Raw genomic sequence first — 17,741 nt, forward strand, 5'->3', positions numbered from 1 at the left:
AGTGGTGGCACTACAGTGAAATTAAAAGGAATCTGCCGTTTCCTGTGTCCTACAGCTCCTCTCCATCACTTCTACCACCCATAGAGGCCAATTGACAACGTAATGCCTTCCTGTGCCATGTGACTGTTATCTATTAGAGCAGCGGTTCTCAACCTGTGGGTCGCGACCCCTTTGGGGGTCAAACAACCATTTCACGGGTCGCCTAGGAGCATCGGAAAACACATATTTACGATGGTCTTAGGAACCGAGACACTGCTCCTCTATCCATCTCCAGGCAATGTGTGGATGACATGCCGCCCCTGTCATCTGGCCACACCCCTGGGATCACTCAAAAGCTCTGCCTCCTCGCTGGTGATTGCCCGCCAGAACTGTAGCTCAGGAGAGGCACACAGGCGGCCAATCATTGGCGAGGAGGTGGAGCTTGGAGAGGAGGAGCCGAGCGGCAGCGTGAAGAGCAGAGGTCAGCAAGGTAAGTATCATTGGTGTCAGTGGGAGGAATAGTGCCCCATCATTGGTGTCATTAATACCAATGATGGGGCACTATTCCTCCCACTGACACCAATGATGGGGCACTATTCCTCCCCCCACTGACACCAATGATGGGGCACTATTCCCCCCCCCCCACACTGACATCAATGATGGGGCACTATTCCTCCCACACTGACACCAATGATGGGGCACTATTCCTCCCACTGATACCAATGATGTGGCACTATTCCTCCCACTGATACCAACGATGGGACACTATTCCTCCCACTGATACCAACGATGGGACACTATTCCTCCCACTGACATCAGTGATTTGGCACTACTCCTCCCACTGCAAAATTACAGTTATGAAGTAGCAACAAAAATAATTTTATGGTTGGGGGTCACCGCAACATGAGGAAGGGTTGCGGCATTAGGAAGGTTGAGAACCACTGTATTAGAGGTTTTGCAGCAATTCCCTCAACCCCCCCCCCCCCACCTCTTGGGCTTAGAAATAGAAAGCAAGGCAGCCAAGAAATAAGTTCAATTTTAGAGGACACAATTGTGAAACTTTTAAAATGTTTTTTAAAAGTGAGGGAATGGATACCGATAACCAGCATTTTTGCAAGCATTAAAAAAATTACAAACCCCCCAAAAAATGGCTGTTTTCTTTTTGGATGGCTTAATCAATAAACTTTTAGGTTTTTAGGTTGAATATATGTTGAGGTTTAACAAAATTACAATAAACAACGTAAGATACAGAAGTGGTTAGCACTTCTGCCTTCTTCAACAAAAATGTGCTCGCACCATCCATGATTGCTGCTCCAATCCCCACTCACCAGATGGAAAGGACTCTTTGCTGGTATGGCTAAAGAGTCAAACAAGCTTTATAGACTGGGCATGTCCTCCCAAGATAACTCTGTACTTGATATCCTCCAAAAATGACTCCCACGATTAGATGGCAATGAAAAACAAATAAAAAGGGCAGCACAGTGGCTAAATGGTTAGCACTTCCGCCTGGCAGTACTGGGGTCGTTGGTTCGAATCCCAAACACGGCACCACCTGCCTGGAGTTTGCATGTTCTCCCTGTGCCTGCGTGGGTTTCCTCCGGGTACTCTGGTTTACTCCCACACTCCAATGACATGCTGGTAGGTTAATTGGATCCTGTGTAAATTGTCCCTAGTATGTGTATGTATGAATGTGAGTTAGGGTCTTTAGATTGTACACCCCTTGAGGGTTAGGGACTGATGTGAATGTACAATATATATGTAAAGTGCTGTGTAAATTGACGGCGCTATATAAGTACCTGAAATAAACTAAATGAAGACCCCTTTTTGAGAAGGCTCTGTGTTGTCATGATGTTATTCAGCATTTTATCGGCATCATATGTGTGCTAGTGTCCTAAATGGGGAAAAAAAGTTGGAACTGCCTGAACTATTGTGCAGAGAGGTCAGAAAAACTGGTCTATGGAAAGTATTCCATACATTTGAATTTTGGCTGCTTGGTGGTGCACCGAAATTTTAAATTCCAGTGCTGAAAACAAAAATTCAAGATGCACTTGGCCCCGAGTTTTTTAAAAAATAATTAAAATTGAATGTGGCTGGCATTTTTGCATTGAAGTCAATGGGACGCGATTTTGCTTAGAAGTCAATGGGACGCGATTTTGCTTAGAAGTCAACGGGATGCGATTTTGCATAGAAGTCAATGAGATGCGATTTTGCATAGAAGTCAATGGGACGTGATTTTGCATAGGAGTCTGTGGGACACAATTTTGCATAGGAGTCTGTGTGGCGTGATTTTGCATAGGAGTCTGTGGGGCGCGATTTTTGCATAGGAGTCTGTGGGACGCGATTTTGCGCAGGAGCCTGTGGGACGCGATTTTACGCAGGAATCTGTGGGCGCATTTTTGTATTGAAGTCACTAGATGGCATTTTTGCATTGAAGTCTATGGGGCACAGCATGTCACTATCGGCACCTTTTTTTTTTTTTTATTGGCAAAATGCTGATAACCCTACTTTCAGCTGATAATTTCGGTGCATTCCTATTCAAAATGATACGTATGAGTTCTAATATGCCTGTTTGATCATACATCACCATGAATCTTTACTTCAATATCTCTGCAATAGAGGACAGTTTCATTCTTCAGAGTCTTGCTTACAAAATTGACAAACAGTACTTGGATAGATGAAACCTATTTTATCTGTACCAAGGGCGGACTGACCATTAGGAAATTCGAGCACTGCCTGAGGGCCCGGGGTCAGTAGGGGCCCCCATGAAATGCCCCTGGTACCTTTTTCATAGGCTTTTATGAGTTTGGGCAAGGACACAGGGGCCCCATGATCCCCTATTGCCCAGGGGCCCCATGAGTTGTCAGTCCGCCTCTGATCTGAACTGAAAATGCATGCAGAACGGCATGTCGGCCTGGCAGGCTTTAAGAAATCCCATGATGTGTAGAACTCCTAAAAATAGTCTGAACCGACCAGAGAACCATACCCGTCGCTGGAACACACCCTTTTCGTGGTTTCCATTTGATGCTGTTCTTCATATTTTCCTTCTCTGAGCTTGTTTGGTTTTTTTTTCCCCTTTCCTATTCATTTTTTACACGTATCTTCAGCTGGGCTCAGGCGGCTGGGAGATGAAATGTTGCCACGGTAACGAAGCTCATTAATTGAGCTTCTCTTGAGTCTGCACCCAAGTGCTTTTCTGGTGACGAGGACAGAAAGGACTGCTATTTAGTTCTATGGCAGGCCAGTGGCCTGCAGCTTTCATATCAGTCCTGTATGTCAGATTTGTGTTTTATTTACTCCTCCAGATATGAAGAAGGCTTTATAACTGCACTGCACATTCTACACCACATGTTAGATTGTTTTATGGAAAAACATGGCCCAGATGTAAAGAACACGTGAAGGGCAAGTAGAGGGTGAAGAACTAACCCCCATTTGCACCTTTACTATCTCTGCAGCTGATCTTTTTCCTGGCGCTGACTTACCATGTCCTGCTCTCCGTCTTTTTGAATGATGCCCTTCACGGTATGCAAAGTGCAGAGGGTGTGAATGAATGTCAGTACCCCTCATCCACTCATAGAACACCTTGTATTTTGTTTAAAATATACAAGGACGCTGCCCCTAAAACGCCAGACCTCTTGTTGCTGGGGGCCCTGAAGCATTGCAGTCCTCAGCTTGTGAGTGGTACTAGGTTTCAGCTGCTGTGCTTGTATGTACAGATACACATTGTGACTCTTGTGAGCTGCTATGCATACACTAATAAAATATAATCCTTATGTACTATGCACACCCCAATACAAATGTGTTCTAACATGGGCAGCACAGTGGCTAAGTGGTCAACACTTCCACCTGGCAGTACTAGGGTCGTTGGTTCGAATCCCAACCACGGCACCACCTGCCTGGAGTTTGCATGTTCTCCCTGTGCCTGCGTGGATTTCTCAGGGTACTCCGGTTTCCTTCCACACTCCAATGACATGCTGGTAGGTTAATTGGCTCCTGTCTAAATTGGCCCGAGTATGTGCATGCATGAATGTAAGTTAGGGACCTTAGATTGTTCACCCCTTGAGGGTTAGGGACTGCTGTGAATGCACAATTGTTATGTAAAGCGCAATAAATAATTGAAAACCTCTCAAAAAGTGCCCCGCTTCACCCCCCCTATTCACCAATCAATCCTACCATTCAATCTCAATTTCCAAAATTATACATGTGAATCATGCGATTCTAAAATGCCTTCAAATAGTTATACATAAATATGCAAACTAGAAGGTCCAGAAACAGTCCAGAAAATCCAAACAATCATTTGAAAGCTTCTTCTCATAAGGAATGACCTTCAGGTGTTAACGATTATTCCAACACCTCTTGTGCTTGCAACTAATATCCAAATGTGATATCAAATGCCCTCCACCAGATAAGATCTCACCTGGTTAATGTTACCAAACCGCTAGGCGAGATCATATACAGCTTGTACCTTTCTATTAGGACTGCTGCTATCATCCAGTTTGGATGGGTCTGCACGCCCAAATAATTCACCTTTTCTCCTCCTCATCGATCCTCCTCAGGCATTTATGCATAGGGGAAAAGATCGCCAAAACATAGTGCTCATCCTTTTAAAACATTTATGGAGAGGGCTTTGACGTCATGACGCTTGGTAGTATTTGGACACGGTAACACGATAGCTATCTACAGACTATCTGTATGGATGTGCATTTTGCAGTACACAGCGATATTTATAGTGTGGTGTGCTCAGACACATAAATGTCAGTGTAAAATTGAAAATTATTTTAAGCTAATAAATGTTTTAAAAGGATGAGCACAATGTTATGGTGATCTTTTCTCCTATTCATAAATGCCAGAGGAAGATCGATGAGGAGGAGAAAAGGTGGAATTATTTGGGAGTGTAGACCAGCCTTTCTTAACCAGGGTGCCTCGAGTTTTCTTCAGGGTGCCTTCGCAAAATGTCTAAAAATTGCACAAAACTTGTATACAAGCCAGCAGGTGGAACATGCCTGCCTTTTAGTTACACAAAGTCACAGATTTTCATTGTGCACCATTACGACCTTCTAGCCGCTGGTGTCCTGACAGCCAATGACATCATCATTTGATAAAAGATGATGTCAGTTGCCTGCACAGCATCCTAGTTTGACCCTCCCCTGCCCCTCTCCATCAGTGCTGGGGTCACATCAGCTCCATGATGGAGAAAACTGAAGGAGAAGAGAAACCTTGGAATACTAGTCAGTACCAGTGTGCATCATTTTAGAGGGTGCCTCAAGACTGTCCATCATTTTAGAGGGTGCCTCAAGACTGTCCATCATTTTAGAGGGTGCCTCAAGACTGTCCATCATTTTAGAGGGTGCCTCAAGAATGTCCATCAATTTAGAGGGTGCCTCAAGAATGTCCATCATTTTAGAGGGTGCCTCAAGAATGTCCATCATTTTAGAGGGTGCCTCAAGGCTGTCCATCATTTTAGAGGGTGCCTCAAGACTGTCCATCATTTTAGAGGGTGCCTCAAGGCTGTCCATCATTTTAGAGGGTGCCTCAAGACTGTCCATCATTTTAGAAGGTGCCTCAAGGCTGTCCATCATTTTAGAGGGTGCCTCAAGACTGTCCATCATTTTAGAGGGTGCCTCAAGACTGTCCATCATTTTAGAGGGTGCCTCAAGGCTGTCCATCATTTTAGAGGGAGCCTCAAGACTGTCCATCATTTTAAAGGGCGCCTTGGCTGATAAAAGGTTGAGAAACACTGGTGTAGACCCATCCAAGCTAGATAATAGCACCAGTCCTAATAGAAAGGTACAAGCTGTATATGATCTCGCCTAGCGGTTTGGTCATGTTAACCAGGTGAAAGCATATCTGGTGGAGGGCATTTGATATCACATTTGGATATTAGTTGCAAGCACAAGAGGTGTTGGAATAATCGTTAACACAATTGAAGGTTATTCCTTATGAGAAGAAGCTTTCAAGTGATTTTTTGTATTTTCTGGACTGTTTATGGACCACCTAGTTTGCACATTTATGTATAACTATTTGAAGTCCTTTTAGAATTGCATGATTCACATGTATAATTTTGGAAATTGAGATTGAACGGTAGGATTGATTGGTGTATAGGTGGGTGAAGCGGGGCACTTTTTGAGAAGTTCACATTGTGTTCCTCTGCTATATTTACAAAGATCTGGAGACCTTGGACTGCAATGTCCTCTGCCTCTCAGCAGATTTCCTTACCTAAACAGAGTGCTGGTCATCTCTAAGCTATACCTCAAAATATACGTTCTGTATCTCCATCTCTCTGTTATTCAGAATGTTATGTAGAGTTGATCTCCAGTATTTGAGGATGTGTGAATTGTGTCTTATTTTGTATTTTGCAACCTGTAAATTACCATTAATTGTTATAAGCTGGGTGGGGGGATTTACTAAAACTGGAGAGTGCAAAATCTGGTGCAGCTGTACATGGTAGCCAATCAGCTTCTAACTTCAGTTTGTTAATTTAGGCTTTGACAAACAAAAAAACTGGAAGCTGATTGGTTTCTTTGCAGAGCTGCATCAGATTTTGCACTCTCCAGGTTTAGTAAATCAACCCCAGTATTTTTGGCAAATGAAAAAATGAATACCTTTCCAAAAAATGATATTCAAGCAGTTTGTTGAATATATGAGGGGAAAAAAAAGGGGTGAAAGGGATCCTTTACTGCCGCAGCTGTTCTCTCTCAACCTTCGTGCCATTGGAAGATCACCTCTGTGTGTACTATCCAGCTTCACAAAAGGAAGGATTTGTACAGTAATCAACAGCCAGCAGGAGACAGGACACTCTTCATTAGAGGTAAATTATTTGACTGTTGCTGTATCTCCCCAATTTTTTTTGTCTTTTTACTGGAGTTCAGCGTTAACATTTCCTTAGGTTTCCTGTAGCAAATCTACACTTTTGGAGCTTAGGTCCATTTTAATGACAAAGAGCAGTTGACCAACTGCAATAGCCTATAGCAATCCATATTAATTGCTTCAATGGTTTTGATAGGATGAAAGCTGAACTTGCGTTGCTATAGGTTGTTCCTCTTTGTTACTAAAACTAGCATATTAAAAAGCCCTATGGTTCTGTGAAGTGAAGCTTATTTTCCTTTTATACCTATTGGTCACACTTGGTTTTTTCTTGTCATTAGTAGAAGGGCAGGAATCTCATGTAAGCGAATTCACACAATTACTCATTTCTGAACCGGATACGTCTTTACAGAAAACAGGGGGGGTTATTTACTAAAGATGGAGAGTGCAAAATCAGGTGCACTTCTGTATACAGTTGTGACCAAAATTATTCAACCCCCAATGCTGTAAAGGGGTTTAGGGACTATAGTGTACATTTGGAATTGTATTCAGAATCAAATCCTACAAGGACGTTGTAACTACCCAAATGCAACTAAAATGACATCAATTGTTTATGTAATACAGTAGTAAATGGTTCTTATGTGGTTTCTTCATTGCCACAATTATTCAACCCCTTAAAGACTACCACTCTGAAGAACAGAGGTTCATACAGGTGCTTTCCATCAGGTATTGAAAACACCTGTGGATGTCACCGAGCAGCAATCAAGCATAATAAGCACCAATTAGGCAGCTTTAAAATGACTGTGATACTCAGCTCCTTCTAGACATTTACTGGTGTGGTTACAAACATGGTGAAGGCAAGAGAATGGTCCAGGAAGACAAGAGAAGAGGTGATTTCTCTTCACAGGAAGGGCAATGGCTATAAGAAGATTGCAAAGATGTTAAACATACCAAGAGACACCTTAGGAAGCATCATTCGCAAATTCAAGGCAAAGGGCACTGTTGAAACGCTACCTGGTCGTGGCAGAAAGAAGATGCTGACTTCGACTGCTGTGCGCTACCTGAAGCGTAGAGTGGAGAGAAGTCCCCGTGTGACTGCTGAGGAACTGAGAAAAGATTTGTCAGATGTGGGTACAGAAGTTTCAGCCCAGACAATAAGACGCACACTGCGTAATGAAGGCCTCCGTGCCAGAACTCCCAGGCGTACCCCCTTGCTGTCTCCAAAGAATAAGAAGAGTCGACTGCAGTATGCCAAAAGCCATGTGGACAAACCACAAAAGTTGTGGGATAGTGTTCTGTGGACTGATGAAACAAAATTAGAACTGTTTGGGCCCATGGATCAACGCTATGTTTGGAGGAGGAAGAACAAGGCCTATGATGAAAAGAACACCTTGCCTACTGTGAAGCATGGTGGAGGGTCAATCATGCTTTGGGGCTGTTTTGCTTCTGCAGGTACAGGGAAGCTTCAGCGTGTGCAAGGTACCATGAATTCTCTTCAGTACCAGGAGATATTGGATGGAAACGTGATGCAGTCCGTCACACACCTGAGGCTTGGGAGACGTTGGACCTTTCAACAGGACAATGATCCCAAGCATACCTCCAAGTCCACTAGAGCATGGTTGCAGAGGAAAGGCTGGAACATTTTGGAGTGGCCATCGCAGTCACCAGACTTAAATCCGATTGAGAACCTCTGGTGGGACTTAAAGAAAGCAGTTGCAGTGCGCAAGCCTAAGAATGTGACTGAACTGGAGGCCTTTGCCCATGAAGAATGGGCGAAGATACCCGTAGATCGCTGCAAGACACTTGTGTCAAGCTATGCTTCACGTTTAAAAGCTGTTATAACTGTAAAAGGATGCTGTACTAAGTACTAAGATTGAATGTCACTTGGGGGTTGAATAAAACTGATAATGCTGTGAGCACAGAAAAGACATTTGTGGTTATTTCATTATAACTGTTATGTTATATTTGTCTGACCTACAAGTGCCTCTTTAATGTAAATGTAAGCAAGATGACTGAATGATCAAAAGCAATGTCAAACTGGCCAAAACACTCAATTTCAGTGGGGGTTGAATAATTTTGGTCACAACTGTAGAAACCAATTGTCGTCCAGGTTTTATTGCTAAAGCTTATTGGACAAGCTGAGGTTAGAAGCTGATTGGTTTCTATGCAGAAGTGAGTATGATTTTGCACTCTCCAGCTTTTGCAAATAAACCCCCATGTTTTTTGGTTCATGTTGGATTGAGGTGCTGATGGACCTTACTAAACTGAAACATAACGCACATGCCATGCATTATGATGTGCTGCATTAAAAACAAGTACAGATCTGGTTTATTCTGCTGCTTTTGTAATGGCATGCCGTTCAAAATGTATGGGCTGCTTTAAGACCATCTAAGATGACACATAAAATATCAGATATGACAGCCTTTCTCAACCTGGGGTGCCTTCAAGCTTCTTTAGGGGTGCTTTCAGGCTTCTTCAGGGGTGCCTGGCAAAATGCCCAAAAACTGTATACAAGCCAGCAGGTGGATCAATCCTTCCTTTTAGTACACAAAGCACAGGTTTTCATTGTGCACATGTATGACATTCTAGCTGCCTGCATCCTAACAACCAATGACATCATCAGTTGATAAGGAGGACATGGGGTAGTGCACATCATCCTTGTTTGCCCCTCCCCTGCCCCTCAACATCAGCACTGGAGTCACATTAGCAGAGTGAGGGAGAGAACCTGAGAGACACACTGGAATACTAGTCGGTACCAGTGTGCAAATGTGGATTTGCTTTGGAAAAATAAATCACCTCTAATGTTGGGTGTACATTTTAGAATGGGGTGCCTTGAGAATTTTTTGCAGAATTTTGCAGGGAGCCTTGACTGCAAAAGGGTTGAGAAACACTGAGGTGTGTTTGTGTGTGTGTGTCACACCCCACAACAACACGTATGAGTAAAGGGGACCTAGGTGGTGGTCCTAGCAGGGTATGTCTCCTTTTTGGTAACAAAGGATGAGTGCCTAGAAGCTCAAGTGATGGAAATCTAGTCCTGTTTGTTGGTAAAGAAGATTTCACAATCTAATGTGCTTATCTAGCATTTTAGTTCCTCTTCAGTTTTGTGTGTCTCACTATGAATGGCAGAGGCAGAACTTTCATTCATCTGCCCACCCTCCATTCATAGAGGGAACCAATAGTACGGCTTCTATGAATGGCGCATTGGGGTAAAAAGGGCAGGTATAGTCGGCAGTTTTGACAAGTGCCTGGCATGGGTGCAGCTGCCCATAAATAACCCTGCAGCACCAAAAGGTCATAGCTGTGGAGGGATCTGGAGGCAAAGGACTGAAGATTTTAACCTAGCACAGCAGCCATCACTACTCATTCATTGTACTTGCCATCAACAGTGCTGTTTAAAGCTGTTTAAATCTCAAAAGTAAACATTTATTATATTGCAGCTTGCCATTTCGTAGATGTGATGGCTGCATTCATTTTCTTTTTAGGCTTTCTTTTTTCTGTTTTCTGGTGATCTGGCCCGGACATCTGTTGTTTTTCAACAGAACAAGCTCTCCAGCAGAATGTATCAGTCGCAGAGACAATGCAAACCATTTAACACTAGCAGGGGTGCTTACAATGATCACCTTTTGTTTATACATGTAAAACCTTTATCCCAAAACGGACTAAAAGGTTAGCCAGAAACATTCTGCTTCTGACAGTGATCAAGTACAAAAAAAAGCTTCCTGACCCATTTTTGGTGCAGTCCCTATTCTTGACCGTGTATGTAAAGACATATATAATGACGTAGGTATCGAGATGTAATAGTAAGACTTAACTACACACAGGATTCAGTTTTCTTCCATTATAAAAAACATCTTTCTGTCCTTCCGACTGGGGTTTTGCAGGTTCTTTCTAATGATCGGATCAGGAGAATGGTCTATTCAGTGTTCGATTCTTCTGAATATTTCCATGTAGAAGTGTCTGATGTTCAAAAAATTATGCAGTTTAGGAATTCTGTCAGTCTTGATTCATTAATTATCTGATTCTCCATAGAACGGACAAATCTTTTTTCATCTATTCGAGAGAATACAAAAATTAGCAGTTTGCCAATTGACCTGGTTTTCATGCCCATTCACTCATGACTAATTCAATAACCTTTTTTTAGGATCATATTGCTTTTTGCCTTGGGAACACTTCCCAATCTAATGTGCTTACAATACAATCAAGGTGTTTGGATTTTTTTTTTTATCAGACTGTGGTGTGTGTATGTCTATAGCATGCTATACCACTCCCTTAGAAGACCATGCAAATACTAAAAGGCCCAGCGGTGATGGGAGCCACTTTGGGTGGGGGTCCCATGGAACCCAGCTCACTTTGAAGAGGTGGGGAGACCCCTGTCTCAGCTTCCCATATCCCTCTTAAGTGTATATCACCCTGTGCCTGCTAGGGGTACAGGGTGATCTGTCCTAATATTGGGGTGGGGGGTTGTTGATTGTTTAATGATATGTGGCTGCCATTGTTCTATTGTCTGTCTGGCACGGGAAAAAAACTATTATGGGATGTTTGTGTAATATCTTAGTGAGGAGATGTCTCCAGCAGCCCTCCTTCCTGATGGGACTGTCTCCTGGTGTGACGTTTGAATACCTGTGTGTCTCTTGTTACTAAATGTCGATTGCCCCGCCCTGTGTCATTATGTATGGAGGGTGGATTGTCCCCTGAGTGTATATATCTTATATCTATGTTCAAATAAACTAGTCTACCTCCTGGTTTACTTCAAGACTGTTGTCGTCTAGTCTTGTATGGTCGGCTGTGGTGTCTGTTGTCGATGTTCGGATGGGGAATGGTATTCTAACGGAAGTACTCAAACGCAGTCTGGGTCAGTTCCGTTACACCAGCTATACAGGGGGCTGCCCAATATGTATTATGCTTGATCCCTAAGCAAAAATTATGGATACATTTATCCAATACACAGATGCATCATTTTGAAATTTAAAGTAACATTAAACCTTTTAGTTCCCTGCTGTTGTTCCAGGCTCCTCCTCTCCGGAAAGTGCCCCCATGGAAAGTTACTTTCCATGGGGGCACCAGTGCAGGCTTTCTCCCATGATACCCTGTCTGTGTCTATTGACACTGAACGCTTAGCCCCCACCCCCCGCTCCTTCAGCACAGCCAATTACTCCCACTGCTATCAATCTGCCCAGTGAGGAGGGAGACAGCGGCTCTCATGCACATAGCTGGATAAGGCTCAGGTAAGAGTAAAGGGGTGGGGCTGGGGGGATCCTGCAGCACAGAAGGGTTTTTTTTTTTTACCTTAATGCATTGAATTGACTAGGTAATTTATTGTGAGAATTTTCCAATATGGAGTTTCATTTTTCAGTAGAAAAATTTGTCCTATGTATGGGTTTTAACTTCCAGGAAATTGAGAGATGGAGGTTTCCATACTTGGGCCATGGTTTGTTTGGTAGCCTTGAATTTGTGTTAGAAGTATACAGCTATGACAAGGGATGTCAGTAGGTTTATATAGGATGGCCTCCCAAGGATTATTTTGGATTTCGATCCTAGATTTAATTATTCATGGTATAAACCCTTATCCATAAGTGGCTCCACCAGATGTGGGTCATGTTGCCAATCTCACGACACCCTCTAAAGCAAGAAGCAAGATAAGATGGATAAACTTGTCAAGTCTCGCACCAGCTGCTTACCCGCAGAAATTACCCATCCCGGTATTGTTTTTTAGAGCCAGCGGTCGGCTTGTAAAAGCAACCTAGCAGTTAATTAGCCACTGAATTGCTTATCTTGGCTCTCTGGCTCTCTCGTTCCACCTGGTGACCAGAGCAACCAGCCAGTGCTTCCGCCGGCTAACCATAAAGGTAATCTGGGACTGGAATGGCTCTGATGATATCTATGGTATAGGAAACCACAAGCAATGAACATTCATCACTCCTGGTTCTCCGGAAGTAAACAGCATAATTTTTAAATTAGGAAAGCACCTGATCACATCAATCTTGGTGTGATCAGATGCCATGAAGGGCAGAAGAGGGATCTAGGGTCCAATAGACCCCAGATCTCTCTGTAAAGAGTACCTATCACTGCCTATTGCTATCATGGGGGATATTTATATTCACCTGTGATAACCATAAAAGTGATTAAAAAAAAAATGTAAAGCGACCGTGTAAAAATAAATTAAAAAATTTAAAACGCCCATGTCGCCCCATACTCACACACACAGGAGAATGCATGCATCGGTCCCGCACCAGACCTCCTGTGTAAATTTTAAAGCTGGTAACCTGTAAAGGTTTTTAAAGCTTCCACTATGGATCATAAAACTTATGTCGTTTTGACGCCATTGTGCAGGCGTGCGCAGTTTTAAAGCGTGACATGCTTGGTATCTAGTTACTAAAATTTTACCAAACAATTGGGTATTATTGTGTTTGTGTGCATTAAAATTAAAAAAATTGTATTTAAAAAAAAAACTGCATTTGAAAAGCCGCTGTGCAAATACCATGTGACATAAAAAAATTGCAACCCCACCATTTTATTCTCTAGGGCCTCTGCTTTAAATAAATATGTTTGGAATTTCTGAGTAACTTTCTAGTAAAAAATACTTTTTTTTCCTGTTTTGTTTTTTTTTACATCTGAATAAAAAGTGTCAGAAAATGCCTGATCTAAAAGTGGTTAGAAGATTTTTTTTCCATTGCTTGCACGTTTTGCAAGCCACTTGAAACTTTTCTTTATTAAATGATTGCAAAAGCAGTTAAAAACTCTGGGTTCTTTATAGTTCTGTAGCCCTTGACAACAAAATCCCCTTTATTTCTTGAATGAATGACAAAGTAAAATACAGTGAACAATACACCCTTACTTTTCTTTTATGCTAACATTTGTAAATATGAAAGACCTTCATAAAGTGAACATTCAAAAAAAAGTTGAGTATTGTAGAGACACTTGTACTTAAGTATACCTGTTAATTATTCAGACATGAAAGAAAAGCACTTGTGGAGAAATGAAAGAAAACAATTTTGAGTTGAAAATTGGGAATGCCTTGCCAAAAGAAAATGCTCTTCTTTTCAGCTGGAGTGGATTCTATACAGAAATGTTGTTAGTCTTGGTCTGCATAACTACCCCTCAATTTGTTTTCATGAAATGGCCCCCTACTCCCATATTTCTAGAAGCTGGCTAGACTGATAGCGAGGCTCAGTTCTCCGCCAGGAGGGGCTCTAAGACAGCACATGGGGGACAGGAAGCAAAAAATTAGGCCCAATGAAAGATATACATTTCAAATGCAAATCATGCCCAGTGTGCCCAGGGAGGGGGGATTTGTGTTAAAGGTTAGGCCCAGCGTGAAATGCCCCCTGTAGAGGGACAAGTATAAGTGTATTGCTTCTCACACACAATTAATTGGACTCTGGGATCTAATGAAGCCTCACATTCAGGTGTCAAAGGCATTTTTTGCTCTGACAGGCATAATATAGAATGATCTACTATGGAAGTGATGTAATTTAACTCTTTTCTCCCAGAGCATTATCAAATTAAACTATTTTTTTTTAATAAACAGTCTTTTAAGAGAGCATTTAGGTTTTTAAATACACATATGCGTGTATATATATATTATACATATATATATAATTTTTTTAATATATATATATACTGTATATATATATATATAATTTTTTATATATATATATAATTTTTTATATATATATATATTTTTTTTAATATATATATATTTATATATAATTTTTTTTAAAATATATATATATATATATATATATATTTTTTAATATATATATATATATATATATATTTTTTTTTTTTTATATATATATATATATATATATATATATATATATATATTTTATTTTATTTTTTTTATATATATATATGTATATTGGTTTTGTATACAGAGGGGAAAGTATTTAGTAAAAGGACGATCAACATTTCTTTACTAAGTGTAGCTTGAAGTACATACATGACAGATTCATGAGACCCTCCAAATGTTAAGTATGGTTACCAGAATATCTTGCTCACCATACAGAACTGGCCGAGTGGTGATGTCTACACACAAAATCTTCCTTTTCATCAAGAACAGTCAGGGTCAGTGGAGTTTTCTGTATAGCATTGAAATAGTTAAGTTTTAAATTTTAGAAATTGCCTGAAGATTTTCTAAAATGTCCAGCGATCTGCTGACTTTTTCTGATACAGTAATTTTCTGCCTTGGTATGGTCACACTGTCACAGGACCAAGCCAGGAGAACATGAACCATGAGAATCTGACTTCATATAGGTTAGTGTTTTCATTGACGGGGGACGTTGCAGAATATTTCAGAAGGGCTTTTGTTCTCCTCTGAAAGGAAAGCACAATCAAGAAAAGAGGCTCTTTGGATACTTGAGTCATGATGCTTTATATTGTGGATTTGATTATCTCACACTTTGCTGCATTTGACGTCTCACATGGGGAAGCAACTGGATGTCACACAAAGATTTTGCTGGTAGTTTAAAGTGGTTGTAAAGGCTGACGGTTTTTACCTACATGAATTCTATGCATGAACGTAAAAGAAACTTTAGTGTGCAGTTCACCCTGCAGCCCCCCTAAGACTTACCTGAGCCCAATCTCAATCCAGCAATGTGCACGAGAGCCAAGGCTTTCCTGGGTCTCTCTTTCATTGGCTGAGACACAGCAGTGGGAGCCATTGGTTTCCTCTGCTGTCCGTCACAGCCAGTGATGAAGGATCTGCTTGGGAAGAGGAAGCTCTGGAGTGAGCATGCACAAGTGCCCTCAGAGCAAACGGCTTGCTCTGAGGACACTCAGCAGGGGGAGGGGCTAGGAACTCCTATGGGGCACCTGAGAAGAGGAGGATTTGAGCTGCTCTGTGCAAATCCATTGCAAATACCCATTTTAGGTGAGCTCCAAGAGCTCCAATAGCTTTTGTTTTGGGGGGGGGTTGTTTTTTATTTTTATTTTGAGGTTTTTGAACCTCAGCTTTTCGCGTCCAAATTGGCAGCTAAACCTAAACTTTTAGTATGAACCCAACCCCTGAACCCAAACCCTATTTTTACCCTACCCTATAACTATTATGTTAAATCTATCACAAACCTGGGAAATTCAAGCTAAGAATACTAATAAAATAAAGTACATACGCATAGCTTATGGTCAGTAAAAACCCTAGGTCCAATCCATTGTGAGGCCTAGAGCTATGGACAGCTGAAATGATATGCAACTCTCCGACTTTTCCTGTAAGACCATCTTGGCCTTGCCCACTCTTCCTTATTGTCCTTTAATGAACAGACTTAATACGCAATAGTGAAGCTGACTATACAATGTTTTTATTTTTCTTCTCACATCTAGCGGACTGAACGAAAAAAAAAAAAAACTAGCAGATTCCTCCATCCACACAAACAAGGTTGATGGAGGAATCCCCCTGCTGGAACATTGTGTCCTGACAGCAGGACTTGCAGCTGTCAGAATGCACTGATCAGCAGCTGCAGCCAGTTGGCAACATGTTCCAGGAGTGATTTCCACATGCTGATTGAAATTCTGGCAGTCCCTGCTAAACTGGCTGGATTTCAATCCCTGTATGGCCAAGTTTAAGGCTTGGGCTGGTGGGGGATTAGGTAAATACAAATTTTTACAGAAAAATGTCAGAATGCACTGATCAGCAGCGGCAGCCAGTTGGGAACATGTTTCAGCAGTGATTTCCACACACTGATCGAAATTTGCTAAAAAAGGCTGAATTTAAGGCTTGTGGGGGCTTCAGGGGGATTAGGTAAATACAAATGTTTACAGAGAAAGGTCAAGAGTTTCATATAAATTCAGCTGGTTAATCCCATTAAATCTGGATCTCCTGATCACATTGGCATGTGTTTTTAGTGAAAGTAACCACCATGTTTGCACCTTTTATTTCCATGCTTAGTTTGAATTGCCTAGGTCTCCAGCAAGGTATTATGCAATCTCTGTGTCTGCAGTAGATCTTTTCCCGTAGCGGTACTTATACAGTAAGTGCACCTGTGTGGTAACAATAAAAACTTTTTTCTTTCCATGGTAGCTGATTTAACTATTTCCAGTCTTAAAATCGTAATTTATGTAGTCTGTCTTTTTCCATAGACTTAGCAGTGCTTAGTTTTTGTACACGTAATCAGAGAAAAGTGCTGCAGTAAGGGGAAGCAGAGACTAGCTCCTTGGGTGATCTCTTATCTAACATGCATTTTATTTCTCTCCTTCACAGGCCGACGCCAAAATGGTGTGTGATGTGGTGAGTCGCATGGAAGATACGGAACCTTTCTCTCCTGAACTGCTCTCGGCTATGATGAGACTTTGGGCAGATTCTGGAATCCAGGAGTGCTTCAACCGATCCAGAGAATATCAGCTTAACGACTCTGCTAAATAGTAAGTAGCCAGTTCATGTGGTAGAACAAATGTTTTCATCAGAAAAGAATGGGGTTTTACGGCAAACATGTATTTTGGATGGGTACTTTTCAGTGGACCTGTGGTGGCATACAACATGACTTGCTTAGGGTCAAGAATAGAGGCGCTAAGGCTGTTTAATGTATTGGCCCCAAATGTAAGTATTCTGCTGAATCCTACAAAAATGCCATTTGGGCTTATGGCTCCTAGGGTTGCATGGCTAGGTTTAGAAAGTGTGTGGTGGGAAAAGGTTTCTGATTCATCGTTACATACAGTTACATAGTTAGTCTGGCTGAAAAAAGACAAAAGTCCATCCAGTTCAACCATAGAAAAAAAAAAAAGTTATAATCCTATACCCACAGTTGATCCAAAGGGAGGCAAAAAAACCCAGCAAAGCATGATCCAATTTACTCCTGCTGGGAAAAAAAGTCACTGCAAAACTTTTCATTACTTGTAACAGGTAAGGCTACATTGATATTCCACTTTTGATAGATGCTGGCACAGTGGACGCTAGGCAAGGTAGAAGCCTTGGCTCCTCCATCCCTTGATTGACATTGATGAAGATTGCAATAGGCACAGAAAAGCTG

General features: G+C 41.7%; 1 protein-coding gene across 2 annotated transcripts in view; it reads left to right on the top strand.

Moving 5' to 3' along the window:
* The window catches only part of GNAO1 (G protein subunit alpha o1), a 378,391-nt gene that overhangs the window by 272,830 nt on the left and 87,820 nt on the right, over positions 1 to 17,741 (top strand). For both annotated transcript variants that reach the window (XM_089661430.1, XM_089661429.1), the window contains exon 4: positions 16,976 to 17,136. In XM_089661430.1, coding sequence (XP_089517556.1) covers positions 16,976 to 17,136 — 161 coding nt within the window. The remainder of the gene's footprint in view (positions 1 to 16,975; positions 17,137 to 17,741) is intronic.

Source organism: Staurois parvus, unplaced genomic scaffold, assembly GCF_062004578.1.
Source record: "Staurois parvus isolate SC_StPar_1 unplaced genomic scaffold, SC_StPar_1.0 ptg001336l, whole genome shotgun sequence".
Taxonomy (NCBI): Eukaryota; Metazoa; Chordata; class Amphibia; order Anura; family Ranidae; genus Staurois; species Staurois parvus.